Source organism: Herpailurus yagouaroundi, unplaced genomic scaffold (genome assembly GCF_014898765.1).
Source record: "Herpailurus yagouaroundi ecotype Mexico unplaced genomic scaffold, PumYag 67164, whole genome shotgun sequence".
Classification (NCBI taxonomy): domain Eukaryota; kingdom Metazoa; phylum Chordata; class Mammalia; order Carnivora; family Felidae; genus Herpailurus; species Herpailurus yagouaroundi.
The window spans coordinates 368,179-392,810 of record NW_024420010.1 but is presented as its reverse complement, the minus strand read 5'-3'; the positions used below and the strand labels follow the sequence as shown (position 1 = coordinate 392,810).

Genomic DNA, 24,632 nt, shown 5'->3' with positions numbered 1-24,632 from the left:
ATGCTTTAAACGAAATGCAAAACAAAATGGAAATGACAACGGCTCGGATTGAAGAGGCAGAGGAGAGAATAGGTGAACTAGAAGATAAAGTTATGGAAAAAGAGAAAGCTGAAAAAAGAGAGATAAAAAAAATCCAGGAGTATGAGGGGAAAATTAGAGAACTAAGTGATACACTAAAAAGAAATAATATACGCATAATTGGTATCCCAGAGGAGGAAGAGAGAAGGAAAGGTGCTGAAGGGGTACTTGAAGAAATCATAGCTGAGAACTTCCCTGAAGTGGGGAAGGAAAAAGGCATTGAAATCCAAGAGGCACAGAGAACTCCCTTCAGACGTAACTTGAATCGATCTTCTGCACGACATAGCATAGTGACACTGGCAAAATACAAGGATAAAGAGAAAATTCTGAAAGCAGCAAGGGATAAACGTGCCCTCACATATAAAGGGAGACCTATAAGACTCATGACTGATCTCTCTTTTGAAACTTGGCAGGCAAGAAAGAATTGGCACGAGATTTTCAGTGCGCTAGACAGAAAAAATATGCAGCCGAGAATCCTTTATCCAGGAAGTCTGTCATTTAGAATAGAAGGAGAGATAAAGGTCTTCCCAAACAAACAAAAACTGAAGGAATTTGTCACCACTAAACCAGCCCTACAAGAGATCCTAAGGGAGATCCCGTGAGACAAAGTACCAGAGACATCACTACAAGCATAAAACATACAGACATCACAATGACCCCAAACCCGTATCTTTCTACAATAACACTGAATGTAAATGGATTAAATGCGCCAACCAAAAGACATAGGGTATCAGAATGGATAAAAAAACAAGACCCATCTATTTGCTGTCTACAAGAGACTCATTTTAGACCTGAGGACACCTTTAGATTGAGAGTGAGGGGATGGAGAACTATTTATCATGCTACTGGAAGCCAAAAGAAAGCTGGAGTAGCCATACTTATATCAGACAAACTAGACTTTCAATTAAAGGCTGTAACAAGAGATGAAGAAGGACATTATATAATAGTGACAGGGTCTATCCATCAGGAAGAGCTAACAATTATCAATGTCTATGCGCCGAATACCGGAGCACCCAAATATATAAAACAATTACTCATAAACACAAGCAACCTTATTGTTAAGAATGTGGTCATTGCAGGGGAATTTAACACTCCACTTACAGAAACGGATAGATCATCTAGACGCACGGTCAATAAAGAAACAAGGGCCCTGAATGATACATTGGATCAGATGGACTTGACAGATATATTAAGAAATCTGCATCCCAAAGCAACAGAATATACCTTCTTCTCGAGAGCACAAGGAACATTCTCCAAGATAGATCATATACTGGGTCACAAAACAGCCCTTCATAAGTTTACAAGAATTGAAATCATACCATGCATACTTTCAGACCACAATGCTATGAAGCTTGAAATTAACTACAGAAAAAAGTCTGGAAAACCTCCAAAAGCATGGATGTTAAAGAACACCGTACTAACGAATGAGTGGGTCAACCAGGCAATTAGAGAAGAAATTTAAAAATATATGGAAACAAACGAAAATGAAAATACAACAATCCAGATGCTTTGGGATGCAGTGAAGGCAGTCCTGAGAGGAAAATACATCGCAATCCAGGCCTATCTCCAGAAACAAGAAAAATCCCAAATACAAAATCTAACAGCACACCTAAAGGAAATAGAAGCAGAACAGCAAAGGCAGCCTAAACCCAGCACAAGAAGAGAAATAATAAAGATCAGAGCAGAAATAAACAATATAGAATCTAAAAAACGGTGGTGCAGATCAACGAAGCCAAGAGTTGGTTTTTTGAAAAAATAAACAAAATTGACAAACCTCTACCAGGCTTCTCAAAAAGAAAAGGGAGATGACCCAAATAGATAAAATCATGAATGAAAATGTAATTATTACAACCAATCCTTCAGAGATGCAAATAATTATCAGGGAATACAAGAAAAATTATATGCCAACAAATTGGATAACCTGGAAGAAATGGACAAATTCCTAAACACCCACACTCTTCCAAAACTCGACCAGGAGGAAAGAGAAAGTTTGAACAGACCCATTACCAGCGAAGAAATTGAATCGGTTATCAAAAATCTCCCAACAAATAAGAGTCCAGGACCAGATGGCTTCCCAGGGGAGTTCTACCAGACGTTTCAAGCAGAGATAATACCTATCCTTCTCAAGCTATTCCAAGAAATAGAAAGGGAAGGAAAACTTCCAGACTCATTCTATGAAGCCAGTATTACTTTGATTCCTAAACCAGACAGAGACCCAGTAAAATAAAGAGAACTACAAGCTAATATCCCTGATGAATATGGATGCAAAAATTCTCAATAAGATACTAGCAAATCGAATTCAACAGCGTATAAAAAGAATTATTCACCATGAACACGTGGGATTCGTTCCTGGGATGCAGGGCTGGTTCAACATTCGCAAATTAATCAACGTGATACATCACATTAATAAAAAAAAAAAAAGAGAAGAACCATATGATCCTGTCAATCGATGCAGAAAAGGCCTTTGACAAAATCCAGCACACTTTCTTAACAAAAACCCTTGAGAAATTCGGGAGAGAAGGAACATACTTAAAGATCATAAAAGCCATTTATGAAAAGCCCACAGCTAACATCATCCTCAACGGGGAAAAACTGAGAGCTTTTTCCCTGAGATCAGGAACACGACGGTGATGTCCACTCTCACCGCTGTTGTTTAACATAGTGTTGGAAGTGCTAGCACCAGCAATCAGACAACAAAAGGAAATCAAAGGCATCAAAATTGGCAAAGATGAAGTCAAGCTTTTGCTTTTTGCAGATGACATGATATTATACATGGAAAATCCGATAGACTCCACCAAAAGTCTGCTAGAACTGATCCATGAATTCAGCAAAGTTGCAGGATACAAAATCAATGTACAGAAATCAGTTGCATTCTTATACACTAACAATGAAGCAACAGAAAGACAAATAAAGAAACTGATCCCATTCACAATTGCACCAAGAAGCATAAAATACCTGGGAATAAATCTAACCAACGATGTACAAGATCTGTATGCTGAAAACTATAGAAAGCTTATGAAGGTAATTGAAGAAAATATAAAGAAATGGAAAGACATTCCCTGCTCATGGATTGGAAGAAGAAATATTGTCAAAATGTCAATTCTACCCACAGCTATCTACACATTCAATGCAATCCCAATCAAAATTGCACCAGCATTCTTCTCGAAACTAGAACGAGCAATCCTAAAATTCATATGGAACCACAAAAGGCCCCGAATAGCCAAAGGAATTTTGAAGAAAAAGACCAAGCAGGAGGCACGACAATCACAGACTTTAGCCTCTACTACAAAGCTGTCATCATCAAGACAGCATGGTATTGGCACAAAAACACACACATAGACCAATGGAATAGAATAGAAACCCCAGAACTAGACCCACAAACGTATGGCCAACTCATCTTTGACAAAGCAGGAAAGAACATCCAATGGAAAAAAGACAGCCTCTTTAACAAATGGTGCTGGGAGAACTGGACAGCAACATGCAGAAGGTTGAAACTAGACCACTTTCTCACACCATTCACAAAAATAAACTCAATATGGATAAAGGACCTGAATGTGAGACAGGAAACCCTCAAAACCCTAGAGGAGAAAGCAGGAAAAGACCTCTGTGACCTCAGCCGTAGCCATTTCTTACTCGACACATCCCCAAAGGCAAGGGAATTAAAAGCAAAAATGAACTACTGGGACCTTGTGAAGATAAAAAGCTTCTGCACAGCAAAGGAAACAACCAACAAAACTAAAAGGCAACCAACGGAATGGGAAAAGATATTTGCAAATGACATATCAGACAAAGGGCTAGTATCCAAAATCTATAACAGCTCACCAAACTCCACACCCGAAAAACAAATAACCCAGTGAAGAAATGGGCAGAAAACATGAATAGACACTTCTCTAAAGAAGACATCCGGATGGCCAACAGGCACATGAAAAGATGCTCAACGTCGCTCCTTATCAGGGAAATAAAAATCGAAACCACACTCAGGTATCCCCTCATGCCAGTCAGAGTGGCCAAAATGAACACATCAGGAGACTATAGATCTTGGAGAGGATGTGGAGAAACGGGAACCCTCTTGCACTGTTGGTGGGAATGCAAATTGGTGCAGCTGCTCTGGAAAGCAGTGTGGAGGTTCCTCAGAAAATTAAAAATAGACCTACCCTATGACCCAGCAATAGCACTGCTAGGAATTTACCCAAGGGATACAGGAGTGCTGATGCATAGGGGCACTCATACCCCAATATATATAGCAGCACTCTCAACAATAGCCAAATTGTGGAAAGAACCTAAATGCCCATCAACTGATGAATGGATAAAGAAATTGTGGTTTATAAACACAATGGAATACTACGTGGCAATGAGAAAAAATGAAATATGGCCTTTTGTAGCAACGTGGATGGAACTGCAGAGTGTGATGTTAAGTGAAATAAGCCATACAGAGAAAGACAGATACCATATGGTTTCACTCTTATGTGGATCCTGAGAAACTTAACAGAAATCCATGGGTGAGGGGAAGGAAAAAAAAAAAGAGGTTAGAGTGGAAGAGAGCCAAAGCATAAGAGACTGTTAAAAACTGAGAACAAACTGAGGGTTCATGGGGGGTGGGAGGGAGGGGAGGGTGGGTGATGGGTACTGAGGAGGGCACCTTTTGGGATGAGCACTGGGTGTTGTATGGAAACCAATTTGACAATAAATTTCATATATTGAAAAAAAATAAATGAAAATAAAAATGCAAAAACAGATGCAATTGCAAAAGGATGCCATGGCAGCAAGGATGGATGAAGCGGATCAGGGAATCAGCAATGTAGAAGACAACTTATGGAGAATAACAAAGCAGAAAAAAATAGGGAATCTAAGGCAAAAGAGCAAGATATAAGAATGAGAGAACTCTGTGACTCATTAAAAAGAATAACATCCAAATCATAGGGATCACAGAAGATCAAAAGAGAGAAAAAAAGGGTAGAAAGTTTATGTGAGCAAATAATAGTGGAAACCTTTACTAACCTGGGAAAAAACACAGGCATCAAAATCCAGGAAGCACAGAGAACTCCCATTAGATTGAACAAAAACCGACCATCAACAAGGCATTTCATAGTCAAACCCACAAAATACACAGATGAGGAAAGAATTATGAAAGCAGCAAGGGACAGAAAGTTCTTAACCTATATGAGAAGACAGATCAGGTTCACAGCAGACTTATCCACACAAATTTGGCAGGCCAGAAAGGAGTGGCAGGATATTTTAAATGTGCTGAATCATTAAAAAAAAAAAAAAAAAAAGAAAGAAAGAAAAAGTAGCCAAGAACTCTTTATCCAGCAAGGCTGTCATTCAAAATAGTAGTAGAGATAAAGAGTTTCTCAGACAAATAAAAAGTAAAGGAGTTTGTAACCACTAAATGAGCCCTGCAAGAAAATTTAAGGGGGACTCTCTGAGGGGAGAAAAAACAAAGAAGACCAAAGGGAACAAAGACTGAAAGTACCAGAGAACACCACCAGAAACTCCAACTCTACAGACAACATAATGGCAAAAGGTCCATATCTTTCAGTACTCACTCTAAATGTCAATGGAATACACACTCCAATAAAAAAACATAGGGTTACCAAATGGATAAATAAATAAGATCCATTTATAAGCTGTTTACAAGAGACCCACTTTATACCTAAAGACACCTTCAGATTGAAAGTACAGAGATAGAAAACCATCTATCATGCTAATGGTCAACAAAAGAAAGCTGGAGTAGCCATATTTATATCAGATAATCTGGACTTTAAAATAAAAACTGTAAAAAAAGATGAAGGGCATTACATCATAATTAAAGAGTCTATCCACCAAGAAGACCTAACAATTGTAAACATTTATGTTGCAAATGTGGTAGCACCCAAATATATCAATCAATTCATCACAAACATAAAGAAACTTATTGATAATACTACCATAATAGTAGGGGACTTCAAAACCCAACCTACAGCAAAGAACAGATCTAAGCAAAAAATCAACAAGGATTTACAATGGCTTTACAATGGCTTTAAATGACACACTGGGCCAGATGGACTTAACAGATATATTCAGAATACATCATCCTAAAGCAGCAGAACACACATTCTTCTCGACTGCACATGGAACATTCTCCAAAATAGATCACATACTGGGACACAAATCAGTCCTTAACAAGTACCAAAAGAATAAGATCATACAGTGCATATGTTCAGACCACAATACTATGAAAGTCAAAATCAACCACAAGAAAAAGTTTGGAAAGACAATAAATACTTGGAGAGTAAAGAACATCCTATTAAAGAATGAATTGGTTACCCAAGAAGTTAAAGAAGAAATTAAAAATACATGGAAGCTGATGAAAATGATAATACCAAAGCCCAAACCTCTGGGATGCAGCAAAGGCGGTCACAAGAGGGAAGTATATAGTAATCGAGGCTTTCCAAAAGAAGGAAAAAAGGTCTCAGATACACAACCTAACCTTACACCTTAAAGAGCTGGATAAAGAGCAACAAACAAAACCCAAAATAGCAGAAGATGGGAAATAATAAAGATTCGAGAAGAAGTCAATGATATCAAAATCCAAAAAAAAAAAAAAAAAGTAGAACAGATCAATGACACCAGAAGTTGGTTCTTTTGAAGATTAACAAAACTGATAAGCCCCTAGCCAGATTGACAAAAAAAAAAAAAAAAAAAAGGAAAGGACCCAAATAAATGAAATCAAGAATGAAAGAGGAGAGATCACAAACACTGCAGAAATACAAACAATAATAAGAGACTATTATGAGAATTATATGCCAATAAATTGGGCAATTTGGAGGAAATGGAAAATACCTAGAAACATATAAACTACAAAAACCGAAACAGGAAGAAATAGAAAATTTGAATACACCCATAACCAGTAAAGAAACTGAATCACTAATCAAAAATCTCCCTACAAACAAGTGTCCAGGGCCGGATGGCCTTCCAGGGCAATTCTACCAAACGATTAAAGCCATCCGGATCCAACAATAAATTAAAATAATTATTCACCATGATCGAGTCGGATTTATACCTGGGATGCAAGGCTGGTTCAATATCCACAAATCATCAATGTGATACATCACATCAATAAAAGAAAGGATAAGAACCACATGATCCTCTCAATAGATGGTGAAAAAGCATTCGACAAAATACAGCATCCTTTCTTGATAAAAACCTTCAAGAAAGTAAGAAAAGAATGATCATACCTCAAGATCATGAAGGCAATATGCAAAAGACCCACCGCTAATATCATTCTCAATGGGGAAAAACAGAGCCTCCCCCCTAAGGTCAGGAATACGACAGGGATGTCCACTTTTGCCACTGTTACTCAACATAATATTGGAAGTCCTAGCCTCAGCAATCAGACAACACAAAGGAATAAAAGGCACCCAAATAAGCAAGAAATATTTCAAACTTTCACTCTTCACAGATGACTTCATACTCTTTTTGGAAAACCCAAAAGCCTCCACCAAAACACTGCTAGAACTCATCCAGAATTTCAGAAGTTGTAGGATATAAAATCAATGTACAAAAATCGGTTGCATTTCTATATACCAATAATGAAGCAGCAGAAAGAAATCAAGGAATCAAGCCCAGTTACTACTGCACCAAAACTCATAAAATCTCTAGGAATAAATCTAACCAAAGAGGTGAAAAATCTATACACTGAAAACCATAGAAAGCTTATGACAGAAATTGAAGAAGACACAAAAAAATGGAAAAAATATTCCATGCTTATGGATTGGAAGAACAAATATTGTTAATATGTCAATACTACCCAAAATAATCTACATATCCAATCCAATCCCTATCAAAATAACACAAGCATTCTTATCAGAGCTAGAACAAACAATCCTAAAATTTGTATGGAACCACAAGACCCCAAATAACCAAAGCAATCCTGAAAAAGAAAACCAAAGCTGGAAGCATCACAATCATGGACTTCAAGATGTATTACGAAGCTGTAATCATCAAGACAGTATGGTACTGGCACAAAAACAAACACTCAGATCAATGGAACAGGATAGAGAACCCAGAAATGGACCCACAAACCTATGGTCAACTAATCTTTGACAAAGCAGGAAAGAATATCCAATGGAATAAAGACACTCTCCTCAGCAAATGTATTGGGGAAACTGGACAGCAACATGTAGAAGAATGAACCTGGACCACTTTCTTGCACCATATACAAAATAAATTCAAAATGGATAAAAGACCTAAACATAACACAGGAAGCCATCTAAGTCCTCAAAGAGAAGGCAGGCAAAAACCTCTTTGACCTCGGCCGTAGCAACTTCTTACTGAACAAGTTTCTGGAGGCAAGGGAAACAAAAGGAAACATGAACTATTGGGACCTCATCAAGATAAATAGCTTCTTCACAGCTATGGAAACAATCAGCAAAACTAAAAGGCAACCAACAGAATGGGAGAAGATATTTGCAAATGACATATCAGATAAAGGGTTAGTATCCAAAATCTACAAAGAACATTTCAAACTCAATACACAAAAATCAAATAATCCAGTGAAGAAATGGGCAAAAGACATGACTAGACACTTCTCCAAAGAAGATATCCAGATGGCTAAAAGACACTTAAAAAAAATGTTCAACATCATTAATCATCAGGGAAATACAAATCAAAACCACAATGAGATACCATCTGAAACCTGTCAGAATGGCTAACATTAACAACTCAGGCAACAACAAATGTTGACAAAGATGCAGAGAAAGAGGGGCCCTTTTGCACTGCTGGTGGGAATGCAAATTGGTGCAGCCACTCTGGAAAGAAGTATAGAGGTTCCTCAAAAAATTAAAAATAGAACTAGTCTACAACTCAGCAATTTCACTACTAGCTATTTATCCAAACAATATAGGAGTGCTGTTTCGAAGAGGCACATACACCACAATGTTTATAGCAGGACTGTGGACGGTAGCCAAAGTATGGAAAGAGCCCAAATTTCCATCCAATGATGACTGTATAAAGAAGATGTGGTATATATATATATATATATATATATATATATATATGTGATGGAATATTACTCAGCAATGAAAAAGAATGAAACCTCACCATTTGCAACAACATAGATGGAACTAGACTGTATTACACTAATTGAAATTAGCAGAGAATGACAAATATATGACTTCACTCACATGTGGAATTTCAGATACAAAACAGATTAACATAAAGGAAAGGAAGCAAAAATAACATAAAAACAGGGAGGGGGACAAAACATAAGAGATTGTGAATACAGAGAACAAACTGACGTTGCTGGATGAGTTGTGGGTGGGGGGATGGGATAAATGGGCAAGGGTGTTAGGAGGACATTTGATGGGGTGGGCACTGGGTGTTATATGTAGGGGATGAATCACTGGATTCTACTCCTGAAATCATTATTGCACTATATGCTAACTAACCTGGATGCAAATTTTAAAAAAAGTAAACATTATGAAAACTATATGCCATGAAATTGGACACCCTGGAAGAAATGGATAAATTACTAGAAACATATAAACTACCACACTGAAATAGGAAGAAATAGAAAATTTGAAAAGATCAATAAAAAGGGGTCTCTAAGTGGCTCAGTCAGTTAAGCATCCAACTTAGGCTCAGGTCACGATCTCATGGTTCATAGGTCTGGGCCCTGCATGGGGCTTCATGCTGACATCTCAGAACCTGGAGCCAGCTTTGGATTCAGCTTCTCCCTCTCTTTCTGTCCCTCTCCTGCTTGTACTCTGTCTAAAAATAAATAAATAAATAAATTGAATTGGTAAACACATGCACACACACACAAACAAAACAAACAAAAAACTCCACCAAACAAAAGTTCAGGGATAGATAGCTTCACAGGTAAATTTTACCAAACAAACTTTTAAAGACAATACCTATTCTTCTCAAACTATGTTTTAAAATAGAAATGAAAGGAAAACTTCCAAAGTCATTCTATGAGGCCAGCATTACCCTGATACTAAAACCAGATAAAGACACCACAAAATAAATTCTCAAAAAAATACTGGCAAACTGAACCCAAAAATACATTTACAAAAATCATTCACAATGATTAAGTGGGATGTATTCCTGGGTTGCAAAGGTGTTTCAGATTTGCAAATCAATCAATGTGATATATTACATTAATAAAAGAAAGGATAAGAGCCATATGATCATTTCAATAGATGGAAAAAAAAGCAGTAGACATCCATTGATGATAGAAACCCTGAACAAAGTAGATTTAGAGGGAACATACCTGAACATAATAAAGGCCACATATGAATAACCCACAGCCAATATTACCCTCAATGGGAAAAATTGACAGGTTTTCTTGCATGGTCAGGAAGAAGGCAGGGATGTTCACTCTCACCACTGTTTATTACCATAGTACTGGAAGTACTGGATGCCCTAGTCACAGCAATCAAACAAACAAACAAAAAGAAATTAAAGGAATGCAAATCATTAAGGAAGAAGTAAAACTTTCACTATTTGAGATGACATGATACTCTGTACAGAAACTTGAAAAGACTCCACGAGAAAAACTGCTTAATGAATAAGCATTAAACTTGATATAAGCATATAAAAATGAATTAATGAATAAGCATTTAAAAAAAACTGATAAATGAATTCAGTAAAGCCACAGGATCCAAATCCACATACAGAAATCTGTTGCATTTCCATATGCTAATAATGAAATAGCAGAAAGAGAAACTAAGGAAACAATTCCACTTATAACTACACTAGAAATGATAAGATACCTAGGAATAAACCTAACCAAAAAGGTGAAAGACCTGTACTCTGAAAAGTATAACACACTGATGAAAAAATTTGAAAAAGACACAAAGAAATGGAAATACATTCTATGATCAAGCATTGGAAGAACGCATATTGTTAAAATGTCTATACTACCGAAAGCAATCTACGCATTTAAGGCAATCCCTATCAAAATAACGCCAGCATTTTTCACAGAGTTAGAATAAACAGTCCCAAAATTTCTATGGAACCACAAGAAACCTTGAATAGCCAAACAATATTGAAAAAGCAAAGCAAATCTGGAGGCATCATAGTTCCAGACTTAAAGTTATATTACAAAGTTACAGTTATCAAGACAGTATGGTACTGGCACAAAACTAGACACATAGATTAATGGAACAGAACAGAGAACCCAGAAATAATCCCACAACTATAGGTCAATGAATCTTCGACAAAGCAGGAAAGAAAATGGGAAAAAGTGTCTCTTCAACAAATCATGTTTGGAAAATTGGACAGCAACATGCAAAAGAATGAACAGGACCACTTTCTTATACCATACACAAAAATAAATTCAAAATGAATTAAAGACCTAAATGTGAGACCCGAAGCCATAAAAATCCTAGAGGAGAACACAGGCAGTAACCTCTTTGACATCGCATGTAACAACTTCTTTCTAGATAAGTTTCCTGGGGCAAGGGAAACAAAAGCAAAAATAAACTATTGGGACTTTATCAAAATAAAATGCTTCTGTACAGTGAGGGAAACATTAAAAATATTCCAAAAAGCAACCCTTTGGAATGGAAGATATTTGAAAATGACATATCTGATAAAGGGTTATATCTAAAATATATAAGGAATTTATAAAATTCAACACCCAAAAACCAAATAACCCAATGAAAAATGGGCAGAATACATGAAGAGATATTTTTTCCAAAGCAGGCATACAGATGGCCAACAGACACATGAAAATATGCTCAACAGTTCTGATCATCAGGGTAATGCAAATCAAAACTACAATGAGGTATCAGTTCACACCTGTCAAAATGGCTAAAATCACCATGACAATAAACAAAAGTTGTTGGCAAGGGTTTGGTAAAGGAGAAACCTCTTGCACTGTTGAAGGGAATGCAAACTGGTGCAGCCACTGTGGAAAACAATATGGAGTTTCCTTAAAAAGTTAAAAAAAAAAAAACCCTAGCCTATGATTCAGCAATATCACTACTAGATGTTTATGCAAAGAATATGAAAATACTAATTCAAAGGGATACATGTTCCCCAATGTTTATAGCAGCATTATCTCCAACAGCCAAATTTTAGAAATAGCCCAAGTGTCCATGGACTGATGAATGGATAAAGAAGAGGTGTGTATATATGCATACATACATACACACACACACACACACACACACACACACACACACACAGTGTACACAATAGAATATTAGCCATAAAAGGAATGAAATCTTCCCATATGCAACGACATAGATAGAAGCGGATAGTATTATGCTAAATGAAATAAGTCAGAGAGAAAAAAATATCATGTAATTTCAGTAATGTGTGGAATCTAAGGTACAAGCCAAATGACCAAAGAAAAAGAGAGAGAGAGAGAGAGAGAGAGAGAGAGAGAGAGAGAGAGAGAGAATGAGGCAAACCAAGAAATAGACTCTTAACTATAAAGAACAAACGGATGGTTACCAGAATGGAGGTAGGTGGGAAGATGGGTTAAACAGGTGATAGGGATTAAGGAGTGCACTTGTGATGAGCCCTGGGTGTATATGGCAGTGTTGAATCCCTGTATTGCACACCTGAAACTAATATTACACTGTATGATAACTAACTGAATTTAAATAAATCTTTAAAAATAAATGAAAAGGCCATACAATCCAGTTGTTCCACTGTTGGTATTTACCGAACGAAATCAAAAACACAAATTTGATAGGATATATGCACCCCTACATTTATTGCCGCATTATTTACAATAGCCACATATGGAAGTCACCCAGTGCCCATTGATAGATGAATGGAGAAAGAAAATATGGTACATATATACAATGGAATATGGTGCAAACATAAAAAACAAACAAACAAACAAAGAATGGAATCGTGCCATTTGCTACAATATGTATGGGCCTAGAGGATATTATGCCAAGTAAAAGAAGTCCAACAATGAAAAAGAAATGCCACATAATTTCACTCATATGTGGACTCTTAAATACAAAACAAAATGAATAAACAAAAAGACCCTTAAATACAGAGAACCAGCTGGTGGTTGCCGCAGGAGATGTGGGTGTGATGATAGGCAAAATAGGTAAAGAGGATTAAGAGGTACAAATTTCCAGTTATAAAATAAATAAGTCATGAAGATGAAAAATACAGCATAGGGAATATAGTCAAGAATATTTTAATAATATTGTATGGTACAAATGGTGACTATACTTATATTGAGCAATGGGAAATGTACAGGATTGTTGAACCACTATATTCTACACCTGAAACTAATATAAACTATGTCATCTATACTTTAATAATAAATTAAAATAAATAAATAACTTATGGTAATTTTCAGATTCTGGAATATATAACAGAAAGAATTTATGCAGAAATATCTACATAGTGTATTGGTGTATGGTCAAATGGCAAAAAAGAAAACTGCAGATCAATATGTAGAGTATGATCCCATTTATGTAAATATAATGTTGTAATATGTAAAAATAATATGTAAATATAATACTAATGATGATAATCTGCTCCACAGATGAAATTGCTTGATTATGACATAGTCCAGCTGCCCTAGAATTGAGATGGAAAGGGGAACATAGTGAGAAGAGGAGAATAAAAATTAAAAAGGGAAAAGGAAAAGGTAATAGAAAGGAGAAGATAGAGAAATTCATATTTTTAACTGTATATAATGAAAGGGAGCATAGTTCTTAAAGAATGTGAGTTCCAAAGAGTGAGTTCTGGAACAGACTGCCAGAGTTCATAGTGGGCCTCTGTACTTACTAGCCAGGTAATTATCAAATAGTTACCTCACCTCTCTGATCCTCAGTTTCTTCATCTGTAACATGCGGATAATAGCACCTTATTGGGATGTGCTAAATTAATCCCTGTAAAGCAGTTAATGACGGTTCTGGTACATAGTAATCATTCAATCAACATTAGCTGCTATTTTTTTAAATTTTTAAAAAAAATTTTTAAATGTTTTTATTTATTTTTGAGACAGAGAGAGACAGTCATTGAGCAGGGGAGGGGCAGAGAGAGAGGGAGACACAATCTGAAGCAGGCTCCAGGCTCTGAGCTGTCAGCACAGAGCCTGACACGGGGCTCAAACTCACAGACTGTGAGATCATGACCTGAGCTGAAGTCGGAGGCTTAACCGACTGAGCCACCCAGGAGCCCCTAGCTGCTATTTTTTTTTTTTTTGAACCAGGCAGTGTGCAAAGTTTTCTGTAGATGATGTTATTAAATTGTTACAACGACCTGGATGTAGTCTGTGAAAGCTGAGGCCATTCCCACTTGTGCTGCAGTTGCTTCTGAGTTTTATCGTCCTCCTTTTATAGTTGAGGGAAACCAAGGGTCAGAGAGGTGATTTTGCTCAAGGTGCTATAGCTACATATTGATGATCTGATTCCAAAACCCAGCAGGCTCATTTAACTATTCCAGAGGAGGAAGAGAAAGAAAATAGGAGAGAGGTAGTGCTAAGTGATGGGGTTGGGTGATAGGGGACTACACTGGGTTTTATCTCTAGCAAAAGCCTGAGATACCTTTGGGGCCAATGGATAGCCTGGCCAGCAGGAGAGAAGGGTGGAGCTGAGCCAAGGTGGGAGGGATAAATGCCAGGTCCTGACTCACAGCACCCACCCGTCGTTCGTTCGTCCTCAGTGCAGGGCAACAGGTAAGAGTTGCTTTCAGCCTGGGTGCACTCTTTCTGGTCTTCTGCCCACCTCAAGGCTGCATACGCTGACTCTCTGGCCTCACTAGATCTGACTTTGTTCCTTAGAATCTGTCATTTTCTCTCTCACTTTTCTCTCTTTTTCTTTTTTCTCTTTCTTTTCTTTATCCCCTTCTCTTCTTTCTCTTTTTTTCTCTTTATATAGTTTTTGGCTTTCTTTGGTCTTTTCCTCCCTTGTTTCCCCTCCTTTGTTGGTATTTAAGATCATTCACTTCACTTCAATTCTGACACTCTAGCTTTCTCTTAATTTTCCTTTGTCTGATTTCTGTCTGTATATTCTTCTCCCAATCTTTTTTTTCTCTTTTTTATACTCTATATCTCTCAATCTCTGTCTGTATCTATATTCCTTTTCTTCTCTGTTTCCCAGAAAAAGGTCTTGATATTTATTCCAACAATTCTCCATTTCTCCTTCACTTTGACTCTTTCTCTCTGCTCAGATGATGGCAGAGCTCGATGGGTCAGTGCCTCAATGGCCAGAGGTAGGGACAGAAAATTGAGGGAATGTGGGGATGATGGGAAGGATGAATTTGGGTAGAGAGAGATTTGAAGGAACTGAGAATTGAATAATTAGCATAAAGGGGAGAAGGTGGAAGAGGAATGTTGTGTCACTATAAGGTCCCTATGCTGAAAGTCAATAGATTTGTATTCTCACCCCAATTCACTGTGAGACCCTAGACAAGTCATTCACTCTCTGAAAAGAGGGCTTGTCTTATGACTTCCACAACCTCTTCTGATTTTGATTTTGTGGTCTTCTAAATTTTTGTTTCTAAAAATTTCTGGTTCTATGATTCCAAGTATCTAAAATTCTCTATGATTCTTCCATGATGGTGGGAGGATACTAGGAGGGGAAGTAAAGCCTGATGCTTCCAATTCCTGAAGAAAAGTGATCACATCTCCTCCAAACTTAACTGATTCTTGCAAAGCAGGCCACAAAGGGGAAATAGCAAGTAATGTGGCAATGAGTGGTTTCTGGCTCTCTTCTGGGATAGAGTTGTGGTTGGCCCTTCTGATCTCTGGGACTAAAGATTGGTTGCTGACATGAAAGGGGATTTTAAGGTGCAGGGAACACCTTCAAGTAATAATATGTCACGTGGCCTGAAGTTTTACCATTATACCTTTTGTTAAAAGCATTGTTTTAAGAAGATCCTTGGCAAGGATTATCACACAATGGGTGCATAGTTAAATGAAATGAATGAATGAATGCTCACCGGTGCTTGAAATTCCACTACAATTAGAAATCTGTTCCTTTCGTAAAGGCATTTGTCAAAGTCCAAAATCATATGTCCCAGAAAGGGGCCTGTTAGTGCAGCAGAGGGGATTGATGTCTAGAGTCAGTCTTTCAGTCAAGAAAATAGGTAGTAATATTTGAATCATAGATCCATAATGGTTAAGGTATCAGTCTCTGGAGCCAGATGACCTAGGTTTGAATTGTGCTTCTCCTACTAACTAGCTTGGTCACCTGGACAGGTTACTTAATATTTGGGGGCTTCAGTTTCCTCAGGTTTGAAATAAAATTGATATTAGTGTCTACCTCACAGTGTTGTTGTTAGAATTAAATAAGTCAGTGCATGTGAAGCATTTACAACAGTGTTTCACTATTAGGACCAGATGAAATCTATGAAGTTATCTAGTCCAATGTCTATGGAGAAATTGAGGCCCAGAGAAGAAAAGTACAGAGCCCAAGTTCACACAGTATGTTGTAATAGGATAAGGACAAAAATCAGAATTGAGGCAAGAATCAATTTTTGTGAACTAGTCTAGTGTATTCATGATGTGACTTTACTTGGATGTACCTTCACTTTCTCTACATAGAAAGTATAGAAAATAAAAATAATAGCTGACATATTTTTCAGTATTTAAAATAGGTACTGTTTTATATACTTTGTACAGATTATTTTGCCAAAACTTCACAACATCCCTGTGAAGTAAATTGTCTTTGTTATTATCTACATTTTACAGATATAAGATATAGAGAAGAGACATAACTTTTCTAAGGTCTCAGAGCTAGTGAGCGGTACAGCCAGGATTCAAAAATGTCTGGCTCCCAAAGCTGTGTTCTTAATACCCTAAATTGCCTAAAATACTTTCTTGCTCTAATTTTACACACTACAGTCCCATGATAGATAGTGAAATGGAATGGAAACAGAGCTGAAGGTAACTAGACTATAAGATTATGGGTCATAAAGATGGGCAGGCAGAGTGAGGCTGGACAAACTTGAGGAAAGGAGTATCGGAACAGAGAAATTTGAATTGAAGCTTGAAAGAACTTGATAATTCAACAGATTCAAAGAAGTAGTCTGTATTTTCCCAGGTCACTCAGAATATCATTGTCAAAAGTCCCTTAGAGATGATGAGTGTATTGAATTTCTTTCATTTTTATTTTTTAATATGAAATTTATAGTCAAATTGGTTTCCATACAACACCCAGTGCTCATCCCAACAGGTGCCCTCCTCAATGCCCCTCACCCACTTTTCCCTCCCTTTCACCCCCCATCAACCCTCAGTTTATTCTGTTTTTAATAGTTTCTTATGGTTTGGCTCCCTCCCTCTCTAACTTTTTTTCCCTCCCCTCCCCCATGGTCCTCTGTTAAGTTTCTCAGGATACACATAAGAGTGAAAATATATGGTATCTGTCTTTCTCTGTATGACTTATTTCACTTAGCATAACACTCTCCAGTTCCATCCATGTTGCTACAAAAGGCCATATTTCATTCTTTCTCATTGCCAAGTAGTATTCCATTGTATATATAAACCACATCTTCTTTATCCATTCATCACTTCTCTAAAGAAGACATCCAGATGGCCAATAGGCACATGAAAAGATGCTCAACATCACTCCTCATCAGGGAAATACAAATCAAAACCACACTAAGATACCACCTCATGCCAGTCAGAGTGGCTAAAATGAACAAATCAGGAGACTATATATGCTGGAGAGGATGTGGAGAAAGGGGAACCCTCTTGCACTGTTGGTGGGAATGTAAATGGTGCAGCCACTCTGGAAAACAGCGTGGAAGTTCCTCATAAAATTAAAAATAGATCTACCACATGACCCAGCAATATCACTGCTAGGAATTTACCCAAGGGATACAGGAGTGCTGATGCATAGGGGCACTTGTTTATACCCCAATGTTTATAGCAGCACTTTCAACAATGGCCAAAGTATGGAAAGACCCTGAATGTCCAGCAACTGATGAATGGATAAAGAAATTGTGGTTTATATATACAATGGAATACTACTTGACAATGAAAAAGAATGAAATATGGCCTTTTGTAGCAATGTGGAAGGAACTGGAGAGTGTTATGCTAAGTGAAATAAGTCATACAGAGAAATACAGATACAATATGTTTTCTTTCATTTTTATACACGGGGTGGGAGTAAACCATAATCCACCATTATTCCAAGGCAGGACAGGACCCTTCTTCCAATCTTGGGGGATTTTCTTCCCATTACATACCCCAATGTTGTTGTCATTATTGTTGTCAGTGTTGATGTTGGGAAAATGAGTTTTCAAGAGCCTGGAACCTGGCCATTTTCTTTGCCTGCCTTTCCCTGGACCATCCACCCATCCTTACCAAATTTAGCCAGAGTTAGCCCCAGCCAGATGGTCAGAAATGATTCTAAAAAGGAGTTCCCCTCCTCTCCCACACCCTGGTCTCAACTTAGGGAGTGGTCAGACCCCAATGGTGATAAATACTGGGAGCTTTATCTGTGGTCTGCAGACTCAGCCCTAAGTGCTTTGGCCTTTGCAGGCAGGCAGGGGAAAGGGGGACTCATATCTCTACATATGAGGTAGGCATTAGATCCAATTCATTACCTACCCCATGAACTAGCCATAAATGCCTTACATTTCACAGCTGATGAAAGCTATGAACCAGAGAGGGGAAGTGGCTTTCCAAGAACATCCAACAGGGAGTTGGGAAGCTGAAATTGAAGTAGGGAAAGCTAACATTTATTGAAAACTTACTGTGTGCCAGGCATTGTTCTAAAGGCTTAACATGAGTTTCATTTAGTTTTTTCAATACCTTGGCCTTTCCCAATTTCAGGGCCCATAGTCCCTGCCCCACATACTGACCTATGTTCCCATGACAGCCTGTGAATATTGTAGAGAGAATATTCTTGGATAAACAAGGGGAAGAGATTGCTTTGTGAATTAGGGGGGGAAGGATGATACTCTGTAAGATATGAAGGAGGTTGCGGTATGAGGACAGGGCCATGAGTTCCTCCTGTTCATTTTTGCCTTCCAATATAAAGTTCTGTATACTGGAGGTGCTGCTACATTCTACTCAGTATCTCTTCTGGTGGTGCCAGGGCCTTAGTCTTTCCACATTCCCCCATATCTCTCCTATTGTCCTGTCCCATATTTTGTCTCACTGGATGACATTGGACCTCCAGTTTGCCCTTTTCCTTTTAATCTATTTCTCCTTTCATGTTCATTGTCTTTCTCTTTTGTATCTCTTACCCCTCCCTCATCTTAATCCTAAACCCACCTTAACCACCTCGCCATCTGTATTCTTTGATCTAGTCTCTACTCCTTTCTCTCTTGCTCAGCCTCTCTCTCATCTCCCTCAGTGGGGTTGATTTCATCTTCCCGTAACTCTTCTGTGTTTCTCTCCCTCACCCCTACTCTCTCTGGAGGCACTTCTCCTTTATCTTTGAACCCTGCTGACTCTCTGCTCCTACTGTATTCTCTCCTCTCCTGCTCTCAGTTTTTTTAGTCTTTGTAGTTTCTGTAATTACTTCCATCTCTCCTCATGTCCATTTTATATCCCTCTGTCTGTCTCTGCCTATACCTCTGCTCTGTCACTCAATCTCTCTCTCTCTCTCTCTCTCTCTCTCTCTCTCTCTCATCTAAGTCTCTTTGCTTATCCTTTTGTATTTCCCATCATCCTTTTTTCTGTTTTTTTTTTTTTTTTTTTTCTGGATAAGTCCTCCTCTCCCTGTTCATATAACTACCTTATCCCTTTTCCCTATGTTGTTGATCTCTTTCTTCCCCACAATTTCTGTCTTATTTTTTTAAATTATTAAATGTTTATTTATTTTTGAGGGACAGAGAGAGACATGGAACGAGTGGGGGAGGGGCCGAGAGAGAGGGAGACACAGAATCCGAAACAGGCTCCAGGTTCCAAGCCATCAGTGCAGAGCCCAATGTGGGGCTCGAACTCACAAGCTGTGAGATCCTGACCCGAGCTGAAGTCAGACGCTCAACCCACTGAGCCACCCACGTGTCCCACAATTTCTGTCTTCTAACTTCACCACTATCACTGTACCTTTGTTCTCTCTTACTTTCCTATTTTTATCTTTCCCAATTTCTCTTTTCTTCTGACTCTTCTTTCACCTGCTCTTCTTTTCTTTATTCCTCTTGAGTCCCTGTTCATTCATTAACTTACTCTTAAATTCAGCAAATAGTTATTGAATGCCTACTATAAGTATTTGGTTTCTTTTTTCTGATCTTCATTCTGTCCCTTCTCTTCTCTGTCATAGCCTCTGCCTCTTACATTATCCCATAGACTTGTTTCCCAGACCCTTTGGGTCTTGTTTTCATCTCCTTCTCTAACTGTCCTTTTCTAAAATCCAGTTGCAAGTTCAAAGAAAGCAAAATACCAGTCTAGTGGCACATGGCCTGTAGAGCCTAAAGCCCGCCTTTTTGTCCTATTTCCCTGAATCTACTTAAGCTGGTACCTGTGGTCTCAAACTCCTTTTCCCTTGGTGGCTGGGCCTGCTCAGGAAACACTCTAAGCCAAGCGTCAGGAGCCCTGGCCAATGGCATCTGTCTGCATTAGCAGGCTGAATATTAACTTGGCTGAGGCTCATATTCTTAGAAAGATTTTTAGCCTTAAGTGTTATCAAAGAGTTGGTAAGTTGTCAGCTCTCATCCTGCCGCACACAATCACACTTTAGTACTCCTCACCATCACAGAAGGGGTCAGTGGCAGTCTGAATCAGAATTCAGGCTTCCTGACCTTCAGCTGGAACTTTCCTTTATCACTTTGTCTAATGGTCATTGTCTTATTTATTCCTCCCTGATGCTCTATTGGTACATTTTTACATTGGGAAAAGTTCTTGCCATGGAAGGATGATAAGTACATCTCTTGGGAGGGCAGCATGCACTGGGTGGGAAGGATCAAACACAGGAATGACCCTTGGCTTTTGGCCAGGCCTTCATGGTGGACTCTCATCTCTTCCACATCTTCTGCAGGACTTCGGGCTCAGTATGGTAGCAGCAGTCATGTTGCTACAGTGCTGTCCGGTGTTTTCCCGGGGCCACATAGGCCTCCTGGGAAAGATGATAAAGACTCACCAGTTCCTGTTTGGTATTGGACGCTGTCCTATCCTGACCACCCAAGGACCAACTAGTTCTCAAATCCACCTTAAGGCAACCAAGGCTGGAGGAGGTAAGAAGTTTATGGCAAATTGGAGAGAATGTTTGAGTCCTGGAGACAAAGTGCCAAGTCATACTGGCCATCATTACCTAACAAATGGGAAAGTTCATGTGAAAAGTGTCAAGGCAAATAAGTTACTCCCAAAATTCACCTGGGGTCTGACTTCTGCCAATATTTCTCACAAGAGTCTCACTCCCATCCTCTCACACTCTATATAATCCAGTCTTGCTGAAACTACTTAAAATTACCTGGATCAATTCTATTGTCTCAAGCTTCTGAGTCTTTACTCCTGTCAAATGACCCTCACCCATGCCCTGTATTAAAATATCTCATACTTCTCATGTGACACTTTACTTGAGCATCATCTATCTCCTCTGTGAGCCTTGTTTATACCTCCAGCCTGTCCAATTCCAATTCTGGGTCATGTCCACTCCCTCTTTTAGACTTTCATAGCCCATGTCCTCCCTCTCATTCCAGCACTGTTCATAATGTGTCTTCAGTGTATGCCATTTATGCCAGCCTAGAAGCTCCTCTAGCACAGGGACCAAGACTTATCTATCTCTGTATCTCTATCATAGCCTGAGATAGAGCTTTGGGATATAGTAGGTTTCAGTAATCATTGTTAAACGTATGGTTGGAAATGCATTGCTACTTACTCTCTTGCCTTTGCATAGACTCTCCATCTTGGGCCAAGAGCCACTGTCCCTTTATGCTGTCAGAACTCCAGGATGGGAAGAGCAAGATTGTGCAGAAGGCAGCTCCAGAAGTCCAGGAGGATGTAAAGACTTTCAAGACAGGTTGGAGTCAAGTGCCACCTCATCCAGCTTCTACTCCTAATGCTTGAACTCACTTCATCACAGTCCTCAGCTAGGCTAATTCAAGGTCAGCTAGTACACATCCCATGATGGGAAGTCCAGTCTTTTCCAAAGGGACCCTGGTAGGCAATAGCTTAGACAGTGTACTGAAATGTACCCTCCCCAACACACATATGTGCATAGGCTTTTGTAACTTTTAGCTATTAGTCTAAAATGAGCCCTCTAGAGTTCTTCCTCCTCTATCCCAAGTGGCTAAATGGATCCCAACAGTTTGGGTTCCCACATTTAAGCAATACCCCTCTATGACAATCTGGATTTGCATGAAAGAATAAGTGCTAGAAGCAGATACATCTTTCAGAAGGGCATGAAGCCCAGGTCAACTCAATTGGTGCAGACTTGTCGTATACTCTGGGTCTAAAGTTCTTTTTTGTTCAGCAAGAAAGTGAGATGCAGGATTAAAATGTGAGAGATGGCTAAGGTCCAGGAGGAGACAAGAGCCCCGATTAAGGGCCCTTGTTCCATTTTTATTAGGATCAGAAGGCTTACAAACATAGTGATGGACATGCACAAAGAGTAAGTCTGTGAACATTAACTTATGGGCATGAGGGAAAGAGGGGTTTAAAGATAATACAGTGTTAGGGGTTTGGGTCAATATAAAACAAAATCCTGGTGTCAGGCAGATGGTTGTTAATGGCAGACTGTGTCTGTCTACCTTAGCTAGCCTAGGGGATAAGACAGATAGAGCATGCTATCTCAGGGTTAACAAGGCACCTTTCTTTTGCTAATTAGCTCTCCTCTGGGCAACTTCACCCAGTAGCGGTCTATAGCCCTATTTGCCTGTTTACCTAAATTGGTCCTTCCTTCCTGTGAAAGCAGCTTTTTTGGGGGGTGTATCCGCCCTGAATACCTAATCTTACTTACCTCACCTACCTTTGTATTGGGGCTTTTGCCCCGCCCTCTCTATACCTGTTTACCTAGTCTTGTTTACCCAAACTTGAGTGTGAGCATCCTATGGCTTTATAATTCTTTATGCCTTGTTAACCCATCAGTGCAGGCTCAGGGAATTCCTAACCTTATTCCCCACACAGACTATTCAAGATAATCACATTTGAAAGATGATCACAGTGTTGATATTTTTCATAGGCCCTTTTGGGATATTAAAGGTAAAACTTTCAAAATTGAATTTTAATGACATTCAGAAAAGAAGAGTATGGTACACTGTCCTGCATATACCTCCCAACTGCAAGATGCAGGGTGGCAGCCCCAGTTACTTAACCCAAGGGAAAATTCTAATGAGGAAAATATAATACCTTATAGAAGGTGTCCTGACACAGGTTTCCACTTAGGGAGATGAGTAGGGGCTCCCTTTACAGAATATGTCTTCTCTCTGCAGGCTTCTCTACTTCATAAACTTGAATTTTCATGTTGTATTGAGTTTTAAAAGGACAGCACATGCTTTCTTTTTTCTCCCCTCTCTTCATGGCCAATGAATCCCACACTCTCTGTCAGACCTGCACAGCTCCCTGGCCTCAACCAGCCTAAGAAATCCATTGTCCAGTCTTCCGGAGCCAGAGCTAATTTCAGAAAAGGTCACACACCTGGTTCAGAACAACATGGTTGGTGAGTTTGATGAGGTGGATATAGAGAGGTAGGAATGTGGAAGAAGTGCTGAAGAGGCCTCTGAAATGATAGAGGAAATGTCAGTAAGTGCTTTGGAACCAAAGGGAGTCTAGGTTTAAATTTTAATGCTGGCACTTGCTGGATATTTATGGTTTGGCAAGTAAGTCACTTCCCTTTAGTGAGATTTTAATCCCTGCCTCAACAGGTTATCATGAGGAAGAAATAAAATTAGGTTTATGGAAATGTTTCTAGCTGTTTTCAAGGCTCTTTAAATACTAGGTTTACTCCTATTATTTCTTCTCTTTGCTTCCCTCAAAAACTCATCCTTTACTGAGAGCCTTTTCTTTTCCCTTTCTTGTATGTGTTTATAGTGTTTATATTAATTTTTCATAATGCAATTTGGCCTTTTTCTAATATAAAAGGAATATGAATCATTGTATTTTTCAACAGATACAGGAAAATATAAAGAGGGAAACTTAAATCACTCAGAGCTCCACCATTCACGATTACCTTTTTGTTATATTTTCTTCCAGATATCTTCCCATGACTGACCACACACACCCAGACACACACACACACACACACACACACACACACACACACAGCACACACCTCCTATGCTTCCCTCCATATGCATGTTTTTTATTAGGAGTGGGATTTTATTCTATCAGTTTTGTTATCTTGCTTTGTTTACCTAACAATATGTCATGGGCATCATTTCATGTCCCTAAGCATAGAGCTGCATAATAATGATTAATTGTTGAAATGTCTTCTGTAGCATGGATATACCATCAATTAAGTTAATCAAGCATTTATAATTCAGGTTATTATATTCAATTTTTCATTCAATTTTTCAACTTTCTTCTGGTTTATATTGTATGTTGGTTTTATGTACATATAAATGTACTCAATGATAATATATAGTATTATCTTAGACCCAGTATGGATATACTAGAGGTTATTTAGCTATTCCCCTATTGAGTTGTTTTTAGTTTTTCCTATTACAAACAGTGATGTAACAAGCAACGTTGAATA

General features: G+C 38.5%; 1 protein-coding gene across 2 annotated transcripts in view; it reads left to right on the top strand.

The window, feature by feature from the left end:
* Positions 1–14,607: 14,607 nt before the first annotated feature.
* Positions 14,608–24,632, top strand: part of ALAS2 (5'-aminolevulinate synthase 2) — a 26,571-nt gene continuing 16,546 nt past the window's right edge. The window contains exons 1-4 of one of the 2 annotated variants that reach the window (XM_040467020.1): positions 14,608–14,722; positions 20,979–21,174; positions 21,837–21,959; positions 23,487–23,597. In XM_040467020.1, the coding sequence (XP_040322954.1) occupies positions 20,994–21,174; positions 21,837–21,959; positions 23,487–23,597 (415 nt within the window). In that variant the 5' untranslated portion in view covers positions 14,608–14,722; positions 20,979–20,993. The remainder of the gene's footprint in view (positions 14,723–20,978; positions 21,175–21,836; positions 21,960–23,486; positions 23,598–24,632) is intronic. The other variant, XM_040467021.1, reaches the window with a different exon arrangement.